Below are 17,381 nucleotides of genomic sequence, written 5' to 3' on the forward strand. Positions count from 1 at the left end.
AGGGCGCAGTTCTCCCACTGGCACTGGCACCTCACGTGAGTAGATCACACGACTAACGCTAGATGAGGTGATTCGCACCTTATCCACTCACTTTGAATTGCCACATTTTTAACTCATTTTCAAGAGCTACTGCTGCTGACATATTTGATTACAATATACAGGAACAAAAATTGAGATGAAATAAGGTGCAGGTATTAACTGCCTGAAAGCACAATCTGATTCAGTAATGAAAAAGGAAACAGTTCAGACTAGTTTAAAAGCCCAAGCTGAGTTTACACTAGTAATAAATCAAACAAAATTAAAAAAAAAAAAAAAAAAAAAAAAAAGATTTCTACACATCCGGGACCCGCTCTGCCAAATAAAGTGAACTTTCCATGGTAGCACATGCATAGATCTATCAAAGAACTGAAAAACTTTTAAATTTTAGCCATTTGATTAGTCCCCTTGAAGTCAGTGAAAATGTTTCCTTCTCTCAGATTAAGTACCTAGAAATAAATTTCTTCTGAAGAGCCCATGTACATTGAATGCCTAAATAAAGGAGTAATAGCTGGGAGTTCCTTGTGGTGGGTTGCTGCAAACCCCGTAAGTGATTTGTTGAATCAGGTCCCCTAAGTGATGCTAAGAAACAAGGGATCAGCATTCTTGTCCTCCACCAAGTAAGTGTTCATGAACGAGGGGGAGGGCTGCTAACCAGCAACTGCAAAACCTTCAGATCAGATAAGGGAAAAAATGTAAGTGTTACAGTTCAATCTGTCTTTAGGTATCTTCATTATTTTTTTCCCCTCAACTCATATAACACTAAGGACACAAGAATAGTTACAACTGTGTAAGTGAAAGTAAAAACTGAACTAAAACCTATTCAGTGAATGGAAGTTTTTAAACACCATAAAATAACACCACATCCTTTCAATTTATTTGTATACGTGGGGATAGAGAACATACTTACATCTTATTCCAGATTAGTTTGGTTCAATCTGGGTTCAACCATCACAAACTGGGTTATGGAGTTTTCACAAAAGCATATTCACAATGTTATGTATCCTGTAAAGTGAACTGCTCTTTGGTAAGGAATCAACTCAAGATTCATACTTCAAATCTGCACAATCAAATTCAAAGTCTATACAAACAAAAATTATTCGAACTTGCAGAGATTCCAGATTCCAGTTTTAGCTGATCTATGCTTTATCTATCTTGATCATTTTAAGCTTATTTAGACAATTTTGTAGACTTGCAGAAATGTATGATATATGCTCTTGAAGTGTTGCCAGGTTCTTTTTTTCCTGGAATCAAGCTTTGCTAAAAATACGCTGCCACTTCTGCGCTATTTTAGCTGCAGTTTAAGAAAACAGAAGCAATTCCTTTCCTCTAACAGCTACATTTAACACCCCAAGTTTGGGGTACTACAAATATTTTAAACTATTATTAAGAATCAGTTCTGGATCCATATACCAATGGAACACTCTTGCACCAATATGACATTCAGAGTTTAAAACATCAGATTTTTGTAAATCAGCCTTTCCTCAGTCTGTTTCAGTTTGCTTTTAGTTTTTTTTTTTTTTTTTCTTTTTTTGGGGGGGGGGGAGGTTAGGAGTCATTTTTTAAGCCCAAATATAGAGCATTGCCCAAAGCATACATTTACCTTTCTACACAAGAAGGACTTCCACTGAGGTCACCGACAGTGCTGAAAGCATAGTGCTAGGCACATACAGGAGGTTGGGGGGAGTTTTAAGTATCAGCGTGATAAAACTTTAAGCTCTTTGTCTTTTGTCTGGACCAAACGCTGCCACAATCAGGATGGCCTGAGGAAGGGGGAGCTACATGGTCTTCGCTCCCTAGTCACATTACCTGGAATGCATGGGCCACGTGGGCCCATGGCAATGGATGGACGCTGTTTGCTTTGATCCACGGCTACACAGTTGTACCTGGTCCAGTGAAGCCCTAGCTCAGCTGACCCTTCTACACCTGAGAGGCGAGAGAGAAACTCTCACCAGGGAAGAAAAGTCACAATAAAATGGGGCTTTTTTGTTCTTGAGAAATTCAGTTGGAATATTTTAGACATCAACAAATCAAGATCAACCATCTGATAAGACCTACATCTGAGAAGTCTACAGGAGAACAATAAAGAGGCAACAATGCCCTTCAGCCGTTTTTTCATCCTGAAACCTCAGGATCTCCTTCCTGCTTAAGCAACCTCTGACAAGACATCACTCCAACAGTTATGAAAACAATACAGATGCAACTTATTTCAGAAGATGTCACCAAAGAGCAGCTTAGTTTAAGCTTGCATGTTTTGCCAGCATTACCTTGTATACTTAATGAGAACTTGGCTATTTTTCTCTTGTGTGCAAATTCATCATTTCCCTTTTAGTAAAATCTCTGAAGAAGGGCAGTCAAAGCTTTCCCAGTTTGGTCATTCTACCCTGAATGCACCAGTAAATACATAGTCCCTATGTTAGGAGACAAAGTACATTATTTAGGATCAACATGGTGTCCTTTTGTCATAGTGGTATTTCTCAAGACAAGTAGCTATGTTTTTAGAGTTGCATCTCCTAAGAAACAAAATTGTTTAAAGTACTTAAAATTACTTTCTTGATGAAACATACTTGGCTGAGAAATCCCCTGCCCAGCCTTACCACACTTGCTCCTTACAAAACACTGTGTGCTCGTTGTGCCTGTAATCATTTTGTTGGTGTAGTGCATTTCGTCAGCCATGCAGGAAGGTGATAAGCAGCAGAGAAAATATGACTGAACAAAACGGATTTGACTGGTCCAGAAACCAGGGCTGTCATGTCAGAGATGTTCTTTACCAGAAAGTTCCCCGGACATGTCAGTATCTGCAGTATCCGGGGGAAGCTAGGGCCAGGTCAGTCCAGTCCGTATTGCCCCACACAAATACTGTCCTCTCAACAACTCTGTTGAGATTCCTGGAAACCTTGACAGCTTCTCCAAAGCTAACATTTTTTTTGGAATGCCACACAGGTGAAAGGCAAAAGACGAATACAAATCCTGTCATGCTCACAAGGGCTGAGCACAAAAAGCAGCAGGTTGCAAAGTCCCTCACTCACAGCCACAGGCTTGTCGGATGCCATCAGCAGGAGAACATAGAGCACCACAGTTCAGATGGTTGGCAGCATTAAAGCTAATAGAGAAAATGAAAAGTCTGTCAAGAGTCAAAGGAGCAATAGCATTTGTCCCTTGCTAGCTGGAAATAATGTACCTTCCAGTAACAAAACGGGGGTGGTGGGAGAGTTTTTAGTCAATATTCCTACTCTCTATTTGGCAAAGCAAATAGTGCAGTCACATCACAGGTGATGGTGAAACCCTTCTTGCATGCTAATGTAACTCAAAAAGCTGTTGGAGAGCAACTGCAGAGGGTAAACAAAATCATCAGGTCTGAATAACTAACATTCAAAGTTTTTGAAAGATCTGGCCAAGAAAATGGTCAAGATATGCAGGCTGATTTGCAATATCTGACTTCTCTAGACTTACTGAAATAGTACTTCTGGACTAAACAGAATATTAAATATGGGAATCAGTAAGAACTGAGAGCATTAAAACAATTAACATCAACGTTAACAGACCACAAATCCTATCAAAATAATGCTACATATCTTATTATAACAGACTGGGATTTCAAAAAACTGCTATTCCTTGATGAGCAGCTGGAGGGTGAACAAGATTTCGTTTCAGTGTACTTGAATATGAGTCCTATTTAGAGGACCATAAATACTATCGCGCTTTCTAAGGGAGTGCAGACTCCCTTAGAATCACATTGGTTTGCCTGAAATCAGCGTGACAGGGGACGATCTTTGTGTGAAGGGATATTGAATCTTCCAATGGAGGAACAGAAAAATCATGCAGAATCAGAAAAGTCCCATTCAGTTTGGTTTAAAAGCATTTAGAGTCCAGCCCTTTGCTCTCTAATGGTGGCTAAGATTATTCATCAGATTTGGCAAAAATTTTTAGTTAAATAAGTTGAAATGAGAGTAAGAAGGAAAAGAAAGATTCAGAAATCAGTGTCATATGTTGATATTTTCAAAATGGAAACGTTTTCTTTTGAACTAACACTTTTGTTTCAAAACAGAGCTATCGTTAAAAGCATTGGCTAGTAGGAAAATGAAATAAAACACTGTATTTTGGATCAAATTAAACACTTCAGTGGATCCAAGATAATTTTCCTCCCAACTTCCAGCTCCTAATGAACAACAAATCCATTCTTTGCAAAATTGTCAAATGCACACTGATGAACTGCCACTAAAATATTATGGAATATACTTGAGGAAAGAGCTTCAAGAACTGGAACAATTTCTAACCAGGTCCATGAGACAGGGTTCATGAAATTGTTTAAAGGGTGAGGAAATATTCCCTGTAAGGAAAGACTCCAGGTCCATTTAGACACGTCAAATAAAACTAAAGAATGACTTTATAATAACCAATTAGAACCTATGTGTAGAATAGATTTTCTTTGGTTGTTTAAGGTCTAGCTAACAAAAGTATTAATAAGATCTGGAAGCTGAAGCTGTACAGATTTGGACAACAATTATGGTTATGTTGCTAAGAGCGGAGTTGGCTTTCGGAGTAACTTAACGATTGCTGTGCTGGACTGCCCATCATCAGGAATTTTTAAAATCAGAATTGAATGTTCTCCCCAGAACATACGCCTCACTAATAAAACAAAATGGCCAATAAAGGCATGTCCTGAACAAGGTGACACCTGTATTTATTTCACAGAGTGGAGGCAAACTCACTGGAAGAGCAGATAGCAATTTAAAGCAAAATGCTGTCTCACTGTTTAAGGGAGATCACTGAGAGGATTGGATATCGTTCTTAAAATGTGAGGAGGGAGGAAAAGCCTTGCTCTTCTTGCTCACTGTACCACCTGTTCTGCTGGTGAGGACAGGGCCAGCCCGAGGTTATGTCTCTTGAGTTTAACCCCAGTAGCACAGATCTGTTTGCTATACCTGCTGAACAGTGCCCAGATGCACACAGTGCCATCGCTCATTAAGCTCAATAAGAAAGTAGCTGTGTGCCAAGACTCGGGATAGGATGCAGGACACCTGGGCCATCACTTCTCAAAAAACCCTCACAATAGCAAGGCCACATGATACATTGCTTTCTACGCACCTGAGCCAAAAATTCAAGCTTACAAAGTACATTGTGTTTTCTAAAAGCCACAAGATTATGTATCAGATTTTCTTGGCTTGTGTAAGTTTGTGTAGTTGAAGCAAAGCTGATTTAAAGCAACCAGCAATCTGCTCTGTGGGTTTCAGAGGTATCTCTAAGAGTTTAAGAAAAGTTGGATGCAGCAAAAGCCCTGATCCCTGTCCTAAATTTAAGGGAAGCTCTAAGCCAAACGTGTACTTTACAGCTAATCCCTGTCATCTTATAAGGTCAAACCAAAAGCTTGGCACTGAATGCCCCACTCCACCTCTAACAGAGCACAACACTGAAGTCATATTTTTTCTTCAAGAAAAGTTAATGCAATACAGAGGGTGTGATTTTAATTACCCTCTCATTTAAAAGCGATGAAAAATTTACTGACTCTCAAGGATATGTTTATTTGGCCACATATTCAAGTAGTTGCCAGTACACCAAGCTCTTCTAGCTTTGATTTAAAAAACAAGAAAATTAAATGCAATAATTATGTTAAAGTTTGAAACTAAGTGCACAAAAGCCAGGAAATTCCAAAATTAAGTTATCTACCACAGCCATAACTCAGACCTGGTAGTTAGCTTATTGTATCACTTGACTGCATGTGCAGTTAAAGATTTATGCCTTAAAATGGGGCCAGGCCATGGTATGGGTGGGAGTCTGGGCTATGGAATGTTCTGAATTTTGTGCATTTCAAATCTCACTTTTAACATTGTGTTAATATGTTTGCATTTAACAGTATTATGCTTCAGAGTTTCCTCTGCAAAGTGAAATCAGCATAACCTGGGCCAGAAATATCTGCAGAAGTTGCCAAATGACAGGACAGCACTAACAGTGCTGACTGGTAGGATGCCTCTTCTCAGATCAATTCAAGGTATTTGAGCTCCATCATGTGGAATGGGGCTGTATATACAATATGAATAAAATCCTTGGCTTCCAAATAAATCTTAGGGAGAAAAAAAAAAGATACATCTCCAAACATACTATAAATCAAATAAACTTACTTTTACAGAAAATATTTCGTTTATGACTGAAGATTAAACCTATCAGAAGGGCTATATTTGATTAAATCCTTCGACTGTAATACTGAAGTTGTGCTGCAATTCACTATGGCAGCCTCTCACAAGTACATTGCTTTTTAAAGAGAATTGAGACTATCTCTCACTGCAGGGCATGTAATTAGATTCACTTCACCCTAACACTTGCAGCATTGGTTATGGAGATGCTATTAAACCAATAGCTGCTCATCCATGCACAGAACTGAGGCTTTTTTATTTTGCCTGCTTGGGTTTTGTAGCCTTGTTCATTCTACCTGTGCTGGAGAGTTGCAATGACTGCCCAAAGCTATTCATATACAGCAGGGACTGCGTGACTTCTTTTTATGATTATGTTGCTCTGAAGCTCAGGATAAGGAAGCATCACATCTGAAGTCAGGCTAATATCCTATTTCTCAGTCTTTTAGATTGTGAGCTCCTCACTGACACCTTCGCGCAGCATCTAGCCCAGAGGGGCCCTTATCTTGCTGCCTCCCTGGGATGCACTCAAAGAGCTACGCTGAAAGGGAATGCCTTCCACAGACAAGCAAAAGCTTCTGAATTTCTGGGGACAAAGACATGGATTATCACTGGTATTCATAAACATTTTTGTGATAGGAAGCATATATTGCCATGGAATATATTTATATGTATAGAAAGTATATAGAAATATATGTTGTTTCACTTATTTGTTCAAGTGATAAAAATGCCTGGAGGCCTGAAAAATATGCCTTACTATGAGAAAATAGAGCAGCTGTAATAGTGCAGGTAACAGTGGGCAGGAGGAGCTCAAGAGCAGCTTTCTGACAACAGGTGGCTCTTCAGCCTAGCCAAAAGTGTTAAAGGAGCTGCTTGTTGAAAACTACAAATAAACAGATTCAAACAAGAAAAGAGTGTTAGAAGAAGTAACAAATAGGTGAGTCCTCTGTCATTTCATTCCCAAATCAAGACTGAATAGCTTTCCTAAAAGAGATGTTGCTGAACTCATGCAAAAATCCCTGCCAGCCTTGACTACCATTATGCAGGAACTCATGCTGGATAAGCATTACAATCTTTTCTGGCCTTAAAATATATTCATACATATATAGATGTACACACACACGAAGTCAGACAGACAATTCATCTGTATTACAGCAGATTACAAAACCTCCCGGATGATCTTCCAAAAAGACCCAATCATCACCACAGTGTTTACGAGAGAGATGCAGACAGACAGACAGGGCCAGAGGCACAACTGCCAGGGCCATTGCTCAGCCCAAAATCGCACAGAGGGAGCTGCCACACATTCTCCTCGCCCTCTGCATGTCTGTCATACTACCAGCTGTGCTTTGTAGCTGCTGCACATCCAGATCCCCACTTCTTAATCTGTTTGTTGGGTGACAGAGATGAAATCTGACAGCACTTTTTTCCCATTTTCACCTTCACAAATGCCTTATTGCTATCCTCTCTTGGCATCAAATTGCAAACCATTGAAGACATTCGGGCCTTTTGCATCTGAAGTCAGAGAAGCAAGCACCCGCTCTCCCTCTTTCTGCCAAGCCTCATCTGCCCTCAATGATTTTTGTTGTTTCCTCTCCAAGGATTTATTCAACGATAGGAGTAAGAAATATTTCCAACTTCGATAATTTTCTGAAAATGTGTGATTTGATTTTCTTATTAGAAGTTTGGGGTTTTTTGTTTTGTTTTGTTTTTTGTTTTTTGGGTTTTTTTTTTAATCTTCAGCATGTATATTTCAAGTTCATGTTTCTTCCCAGGGCAGGGAAACAACAAAAACTACATCATTTCCATAGTGATGTGCAGGATTTTATTTCCCGTTCTGCTTTATGGAAAAGGCCTCTGTTCAGCATTTGACTGCTGCTCTGAAAGGCAAGCAGTCAAAAATTGGTTCTCAGATTCCAAAATGAACCAGATACTTCAGCCTTGTTCCCTTTCACACAGTAACGATCGTACCCCTGGAGCATTCAGCTCAGCCAGGAAGCCAGGCCCAAACATGTTTCCGATTACACTGGCACGAGCGCCCCAGGAGAGCAGCTGTTCTGGCATCACGAGGTGTTCTGGTCCATGCACTGGGAGTAAGGCTCAGCCCTCTCTCTGCCTCCACGGCCTCGCGGGGGCAGGAGCCAGCAGGAAACCCTACCTCTGCTTTCTATGGCCTGTTCTGCCTGCTGAGAAACTGGGCACCTTTTGAAATAAGACTCTGCAGCCTCCCAGGCAGGGCACCTACTGCTGGTGTGACTTGAGCTGCACTACAGAAACTGCAGCCAGAATGGTAGAGGAGGAACCGCAGCACCAACCTTGGTCATCTCCCTGCTGGTAATGGATGCAAGGGGGTCACCTGGGCTGTTTGCTGATCATTGTTTCACTGAAAAAGGTGTCAAGGCCACTTTAAAACAAATCCTGCCTTTCCAGGGGCTTTTGGAGGAGTCCCACCTCTGAAGGGTGGAGGTGGGATGGGGAACTACTTGCAGCGAGGGAGCTTGTCTGAACCTACAGTGCCTCTTGTGTGGGAATAGCACAGAGACCACATGTGAAAGTAAAGTAATATGAATGCTGCAAGCTATTCCAAAAATCTGAAGACTCCAAAGCCAAGATTTTGTAACATCACGTTTCCTGGGAAAGGAAAGTCAACAAGATATAACAGGGCCATTAGAATTTAATGGAGACAGCATGAGCCAGGATGCGTTCTAGTTTTAGTAAGTTGCTCCTTTCCATCCCAAATCCAGATTTTCAGCTCATTCATGTAAAGCAGCACAGCTCCATTAAGGAGTTATGCTGATCGCACTAGCCAAGGGCCAGCCTTTCAAAATGGCCAGAGAACCCAAAGCAGAAAGGACTAGCACCCACTTGCAAAGGAGTTAGCCTTACCATTGACTTCTGAATCTCTGGTATAATTTTATGTGCTTCTTTTCATAATGACGCATAGACGGTAGGGAGGCAGAGTTATAAAATAGTTATTAAATTGGGCCCTCTGCCTCAGCTCCCCAACTATTTCCCCCATTGCATACTGCATTTTTCATCACTCTTTCCTGCCAGGCAAGAGCACAAGCACAAAACAAAGGGAAAAAAAACAACAAAAAACCCAAAATAAAACCAATTAGTCTGAGCAACCACTCAACCTCACCAGGACTACAGCACCACACGCAAGAAACACAGCTTGACTGCGCAAACAGCAGGCACGGTATTATTCTGTTCCTCTCTTCGATTCGCTGCAGGGACCTCTCTTTGCACCACTTACCTTTAGCAGTAGCCATCTCTCCCTCAACGTGAGCCATGCGCTGCATAGCGGTTGCTCCGACACAGACCGGCATACTGATTTTCTGCCCTAAGACAGAGGTGGACAGGTCCATTACAGACACGTCTCTGAGCATCCTGGGGTACAGCTTCCATCTGACACACAGACAAATGGATAAATTTTAAAAAGCATGCATCATTTTGATTACTTACAGTTCCTAATAGCCAAGCGCAAGTTTTTCTGTTGTCAGGAGAAAGATGGTGAAAGCCGGAGGGAAGGAAGCTGCAAGAGGCACGTGGGAGGAGGATGTTAAAGCTGGAACAGAAATTCTTTGAATTACCTGGAGCTGCAGTCAGCTGCAGAAACACAGAGAGCCAGGAGAGCGGGCAGAGGGAGAGAGATCAGCAGAAGAGGCAGAGTGCCTTGCAGCATTATTGACCACTATCACCAGAAAGAAAAGACAACAGCTGCAAACAGTAGCATTTTGAATGAGTCTCAGGTTCCCTGAAAGCCTTGGGCAGAACTGGCAGAAGCTATTAATCCTAGTCTGACCTCCTTCAGTTACCTCTCCAATGAACCTGGGAGAGCCAGGAAACAAGGCTTTTTGGAGCAGACTGGCCTGGTCAGTGCTCTTATCCCTCGTTGTCCCTAAGTGTCTCCCTGTTGTACTTGGCTGCGTTATCTGCTCTCTTCAGGCTGGATGTCTTCTGCCCCACACACCTCTGTGAGCAACCACGGGGCGTACAGGGTACAGATTGCCCATGTTGTGGTTCTTTGCAGTGAGAAGTGAGCTCCCGCTCTTCTTGCCCTGGAAAAAGAGGTGGGCAGGCTCTCTGTGCTAATAAAACTCAAGCCAAGGAAGAAGGGAAATTCACTGCTCCACATCTATCCTGGCACCTCGCTAGAGCTGCTTTGCTCAGAGGCCTGTTCCACCGTGGTTGCAGACCACTGTATAAAACGTGCTTAGTTCAAAAGTGACTCCAACCCCAGAGACAGCCTGTTATACCACAAGGATTAGAGACTTCCAGGAAAAGACTAAATGTAGCAACTGTAATTTGGTACAGGAAAAGACCAAGAAGCACAATTACTGTCCCAATAAAGCAAATTACAATCTACTTCTTGAATGACTTGGCCTAGCATCTGCTCACCCATTCGACCTTGCTTTGGCCTTTAATATATTCAGCCAGAAACTGTATCAGCCTAGAGCAGGACTTTACTCTCCATTTAGGGGCTTCATCCCAGAGTACTCTCCAGCGCAGAGTAAACAGTTAAAAAAAAAAAAAAAAAAAAAAAAAAAAAAAAAAAAGGCAGCAGCAATCTCTTCATTCTCTAGAAAGATCTAGAGATATTTCTAACAGAAACCTAGGACAGAGTCAGGATAAGACCTAAATTTCTTAAACACTAGAGCACCAGGCTGTGCTAGCTCTCCAGAACATGCTCCTCAGGGAGGAGAAAGATGGTTATGATGCTTGGAAGAAGAAGTGATATTGTGGGAGTCAGCTGTATCATTTGATGCCAAGACACACACTGCAAGTGTGTATCCTTAGGCTTGTTTTCATGCCATTGTATCAGATTGTTATTTTTCAAAGGAGGATGGGCTGAGGGTGGGACAAAAAAAACATGGATTTTTCTTTTTCTTCTTCCTTATCTTCATTCCAAAGCCTTTCTCCCAATTCGAAGACATCTTTTCCCAGCAAACAAAGAAAATAATAATCCTTTAATGTTTTTGTTTAGTTGTTAGAATGAAACTCAAAATAAAGGCACAATGATTTGAAATATTTTCTTTTTCCCCAGTCTCCTAGTTTTTGTGCTGCTTCTGACCTGTGAGATTTTTACCTGGTATAAACCACTGCCATTTCATCACAACACACATCTAAGGATTAGTCCTGAAGCACCAAGATTCCTGTAGTGCTTTCAGCTGGAAAAAGAAGTAGGAAGACCAACAGCCTCCCCCTGGCCCCCAGCACCCAACAGTGTATATAAGAAATGCAATGCCACTACTGCAAGTAGTGATAAACATCCTACTCCCCCTTATGTACCACAAAGGGGCTCCATGCATGACCTTCGTGGACCACCAGATTCATTAGCCCTAGACTTCAAAATTGAATTGTCCCTTCTGATCACCCTTATGGCTCCTCTGCCCCTTGCATCTTACTGGACTGCATGTTCTTGACCTACATCAAGTCAACATGCACAACAGAGGATTTACTAGGTTCCATATAAACACCAAAGGGATCACCATCTTAGTCTTACTCAAGAAAAAAAAAAAACAAAACAAAACAAAACACAACACTCCCACCACCATCCCAATATGGCATTTTTAGTGGAGATTTTTCTGGCTTTTAGTGAGTCAGACACTTGAAGCAAAGCACTTTCTGAAAAAGCTATAGGGAAATGCCTCAATAGCAGTAAGCAAAAAGCAAGACAGGCAGTTCCCAGTAACCAGAGCATGCATTCACACAATACCTGTGTCCTCCCAGTCTATGGGTAAAAACATTTCGTGGACATTTTGTAAATACCTTGTGTATTTTTTTTCATCCTCTCCTTGTCATCCACATTTTTTCCCAAATGAAGTCCACACTTGTCTGCAATCATCAGCAATTGCAAGCTATTACCTCTTTTGTCCCAGCTGGGAAACTGCTACCCTGAGGAAGCCAGTAAGCATTCACAATCTGGCAGGCAACTTTTAGTTAAAATTGTTTTTAAAGAAGGTTGAAAGTGAGGGCGGAAAACAAGATCTCTCTTCCCTCCACGTTCAAAAATTTCAAAATGTAAATTATTGCACGGTTGGTTAAAATAAGAGGAAAGTGTTCTCTATTTTCCCACTCATTTTCAGCTGTGAAATGCTGCTGAAGCTTTCAAGACAACACATTTGCAGCAGCTCTTCTTGCTTGCCTTCTGAGTTGGTACGAAATAATCCCTTGGCGCTGCACCGCTGAAAGTATGGTTTGGAGAGAACGCACGGTTTGGGCAAAGTCCCTATCCTGGTTCAAACCCCCTTTGCTACCTTAGTCTCCCCTGCGGCCTTTACCTCCCATCATAAACTGATGTGCTCTTGCTGTGCACTCTTTAGAGGCAACAGCTTCTTTTTTCTTGAGAAAAATGTATTTCATCTCTGAGGGTATCCTGCAGTCCAAGCAGCAATTCTTTTTGGAGCACTCTGAGCATCTGAGGTGAAGGACATCACAGAGATGTTATCAACTTACTACAAACATTCCCCTCTTTCTTCCCCCTCCAACTTTGCATGACTTCTTGGCCCTGATCAGATTCTCCATCTTGCTTTTTTTAAACTAATATTTACATTATTTAAATGCCTAGCTATTTTAAGGCCCTTAAGACCGAGCTACAAAACAATGATACACTTGCAGCAAATACACATCAGTGCTGTCACTGATAAACAAGCTATTGCTGTTCCATATGCATATGGCAACGTAATGCATCTTCTCCAAATGTCACTGGGAAGTCAGTGGCAGAATGTGTCACAGCAGATTATCAGAGATGTATTCCTATACACACACATGTCTACCTTCATTAAAATGAAAGAGGAGATTTCAGATCAATTCCTGAGTACCATCAAGCTTAAGGCACCCCAACCTTGTCATAAAGTCTATTCTCTATTCAGCCCAATTGCTTCCTTGGCAATGTGAGAGTGAATTTAATCATCAGATAAACACAGCATTGGAAGGACATATGGTTTTTGGGGACACAGAATAAATGCAAGGTGAATAAAGTCAGACTCCATAGGGAATAATGTGTGTGCTGACATCTGAAAGAAAACTTCTTTGGCTAAAATGCTTCATTAATACAACAGCTGTCTCCACATTATTTGAAAACTGTGGGAAAAAAAATGTTATCTGGCTTTAGCAGTAACACTGATGTTGAAATACAAGCTCTAGTTTCTCACTCCAACATCAGTCCCAAAAGAAATGGCAAACAGAGGAAAGTTACTGTGTCTGGTGTTAACCTCATCCTTACCAATGGTCTTTTGGTACTAGTATCTGATTATAGAACCAAAGTACTTTAAACTCCTACGAATTCTTCATGTTTTCAAAAGGCCAGGATACTCATTTTATAATCAAATGGATTTGAACTTCACTTTTCTAGAAACTGTGTGTGTCTTCCTAAAGATATTGCATTGCCTATCAACAGTTTCATTAACTTGCTAGATCATTCCCTAATAGCAGTCTATTTATCGTTAAATGCAACCATTAACTTACAAACGCATGAAAAAAGCTCAGACAAACCTGACATAGAAAGGGCTCTGTTAGGGAAAAACTATCAGTATTAATTATCCAAATAGTTTTGTACAATGGTATGGGCTAAGAATTCATGCTTTTGATTCAGTTTTGTGCCTTTTTTCCCCCCATAAATGTGTGTGTATGTATGTATATAATACACACACACACACTATTTAAATAAATTGTAAACTTATATAATCAGGCTGAATCTCATGACTTAAAAGAGCAAGCAACTGAGCCTTTGCCAATAGAAATCAATGGGAGCTCTGAGGCCATCACAAATAAAGCCGAACATACAAATTTCTTTCAGAAAGATATCTGACTTCGTGATCTTTGTGAGTAGGAGGCATAACATATATCTTACTTTACATTTACCCATGAGCTGCACTCAGGAACAGAGAGATAACCAATAGCAGACTTTGAGACCAGGAACGAACCCGGATTCAGCGGCAATCCTGCCTTAGTGATTAGACCATGCTTCTCATCAAGCATTGAAAAATAAATAAAGGTTTTTAAAGGATACTCACTCCAAGTAAGTTTTGTACTCCAAAACACTGAAAAGTCTTTATACAAGTTTCCTACTCCATCCCTTCTAGATATGCTACCAGAAAGCCACGGCAAACATGGTCAGATTGAACAGTTTATCACAGCATCTCATGTACTAAGAAAACACAAGTCTGGCAAGCAGATTTACCTACCTTTGTTAACATGTCTCTGGGTAGATTAGATCCAGCTTCTGTTTAAATCATGATTAGTTATTGTGGTTAAGTGATAAAAAAAATTCACTACTACTACTCTTGCTTGCTTCTATGCACTTCTTTTCACTCTTAACATCTCATTTTATTATCAGGGTAAATAACCTTTATAAAGCATCTGGAAGCATTAAAAAGAGTGAGCATTACTACATCCCCTCATGCTCTATTCACCCCTTAGCACAGGAACAGTCCTTTGGTTCCACGTCTGAATGGCACCAAGCGCAAACTTAGGGTTTCAGTGGGTGCTTATGTCTAGCCAAGAGGCCTGGAACACCCAGCTGCCGCCTAGGTTAATTTTCTTCTCAAACATGCCACACGCTGCTCTGCCACAAACCTCCCGTGCAAGTTCGGACAAATCGCTTATTACTGGATATACAGGAAGATACAGGTGACCACTTACCTCTCAAGGAGCCTGAATTCAAAGACTTTGGACCTTTAAAAACTTTTGTTGCTGCTGTTTTTGGTTTGGATTCAGAAGAGTTGCCACCCAACTGTTCTGTCTGGCGAAATTATTCTTTTTCCCCTCCCTCCACAAAACTACAGACTGGAATAAGTTCAAAAAGAGAGAAGTGAATTGCAGAATTTCCTGGACTTCAGGGATCTCAGGGGATCTGATTAGCTAAGTAACTAGCCTTTTCAGTCCACTAGCACTATTAGTTTCCATTTGCAGGCACCCAGCTTGCCCTGAGCTCACAGGTCCTAGCTCAATAAGCTGTCTAAAAGTAAGCCATGAAATTAGTGACTGCCCTTCCTCTAACCCTTTGTCTGTGTTTCATTTCTAATCCATAAAATGAGGCAAGTGATATCTAACACCTCAGGAAAACGAGTTGAGGCAGGTGCTACAGAAGAACAATGTATTACTGCAAACCGAGACATCCTGCAAGTGGGTGAGAATCCAGGCCAGCAAACCCATCTACACAAGTAGGAACATCAATATACCTGGAGATAATAAAGATTTAGAACCACCTCTCTCAATGTCTCTTCAGCAGCACCATCCTTCAACTTGTACCTTACTCTGAAGTCAGAAAAAAATGTACTCAATGATTTCAACCTAGACTATAATCAAGCATGTAGCACCTGTGCATACTGGACACTTTCCTTGGCACACAAGACAAACTTTGTCATCTGGCCGGGATATTTGACATCTGAGGAAGAAATAAAACTGGGGACAAACACTAATCAGAAATTTTTGTTTTGGTTTGCTTGACACACAGAGCATACATGGGATTAAAAACTTTAGAAATAAACAGAAACACATGCAAGAGGGTTAAGTGTCTGCACCAACAAAATCCAAGAACCAAAGGGAAAAGTGGAAGCTAACAGCTATTTGTTTAAACTGTTTGACTAGGCTTAACTAGGATGATGTGATTAGTCTGCCTCTCTCTTTTGCAGAGCTTGGGCTAATGCACTGGTGGCAGAGGAAAAAACAAGATTCAGGGGAGGGAGAACCAACACTGCACAGGGAAAGTGGCTTGAAGCGTGCTTTGACACTCTTCCATAGCATTTAATGGCAAAAGCTACTTTAAACTGTGTTGAACTTGTGCTTCTGAACCAGAGGGGTCAGGGAGCTCAGGCTGAGAACAGGACAAGGGGCCAGATGTAACTTAGAACTGGCTTATAACACTTCCCATCATTTACAGTATTTCATGTTGAAGCGCTGACCCTGCTATTGGAAGTCTCCTGACCAGTACTTGGCCACTCAGTACCAAGCACTGGGTTTCAGTGCTCCATCCAGAGCACACTGCTAGGGTATTTTATTTGGATTTATAAGTGTTTCAGAAACACTCATTATGGCAGGATGCATAATGAATGCAGTTTAGGAGAAACAGGTGAGATGTAGAACAATTCAGGAGCTAAAAAATGAGAAGAATCTCGTGCTTTTATTATAGTCTAAACATAGAAACTAAAGTTTCTTCAGTTGACTGGACATTGGTTATGTCAGAGCCAAAAGAATACAGAGACTTTATGCTAACTGCAACAGAAGAGAAACAAAAATGTAGGTAAACCTAGAAAATATTCTAGTGTATTTTTAGGACTACATTTGATAGAAAATATTATTTGGAAAGGTGAGAGGGGAAAGCTGCTAGGCTGTCCTAAAAAGAAGGAATAGAGATTTTTTTTTTTTTTTGCTTAGAAGTTTCAGAAGGATTTTTCTGTGTGAGTAAGAGTCACTTCTGCACCCACATCTACTAATAAAGCACAATTTATACCCCCCACACTCCACAAGTATATACACATGCATATGTATTACAACCTTAAGTCATCCTCCTACCTTGAAAATGCTGCTACATTATCTGCTAATGTTTCTTGGTCATCTGCTCCTGATCGGTAATAATCATACACTGATTTTGGAAGAACTTTTTTAGCATATTTTTCAAAATCAGCAATACAAACTGGTTTTCCAGACATGTTTGCAGATCTCACAGGGTAAGTTCATTCCTGCTTCCTTCTCTTAAGTTTGGTCTTTTTCTCTGTAAATCATTAATTTAGGACTTCATCAGGATCTGACCTACTTATCTACAAACACACTAAAAACACTAAAATATACAAACTTCTTGCATAACTCTGGACTTCAGCACTGCTGTATTTCATGGTCACAAAGCAAACCCAGGATTAAAACATGTGGAAAGAAAGAAAATGCATCAGCAAGCAAAGAAGTATATTGGTGCAGCATAGACAGCTTATACCTGCAGCAAGAGGAATATCCTGTCTCTTGTGGATGCCTTTATCATTGAAAACATGCAGGATGCTGAAAAAGGAAAAAGAAAGATATTGCTTATGTCCAAAGAACAAAATTTTGTTTAGATGATAAAGCTGGTCTAAGTCTAGACTGGTATTTAAAACTCCAGTTAACATAGGTGAGTTTCCAGTAGTTTCCAGTACAGCTCCAGATTCTGTGTCAAGTTGCACAGGCTCGCTCCCAGCTGGCTAGAACATCTAATACATCTTCATGCAAAAAGTCCCCCTTTTA

At 40.7% G+C, this 17,381-nt stretch overlaps 1 protein-coding gene across 1 annotated transcript in view; it reads right to left on the reverse strand.

Moving 5' to 3' along the window:
- HAO1 (hydroxyacid oxidase 1) overlaps positions 1 to 16,819 on the reverse strand; it is a 31,905-nt gene extending 15,086 nt beyond the window's left edge. The window contains exons 1-2 of the mRNA XM_062573501.1: positions 16,683 to 16,819; positions 9,421 to 9,572 (exon numbers count right to left, since the gene is read on the reverse strand). Of these exons, the coding sequence (XP_062429485.1) occupies positions 9,421 to 9,572; positions 16,683 to 16,819 (289 nt within the window). The remainder of the gene's footprint in view (positions 1 to 9,420; positions 9,573 to 16,682) is intronic.
- Between the last annotated feature and the right edge of the window lie 562 nt (positions 16,820 to 17,381).

This window comes from Rhea pennata, chromosome 3, assembly GCF_028389875.1.
Source record: "Rhea pennata isolate bPtePen1 chromosome 3, bPtePen1.pri, whole genome shotgun sequence".
Lineage (NCBI taxonomy): Eukaryota > Metazoa > Chordata > Aves > Rheiformes > Rheidae > Rhea > Rhea pennata.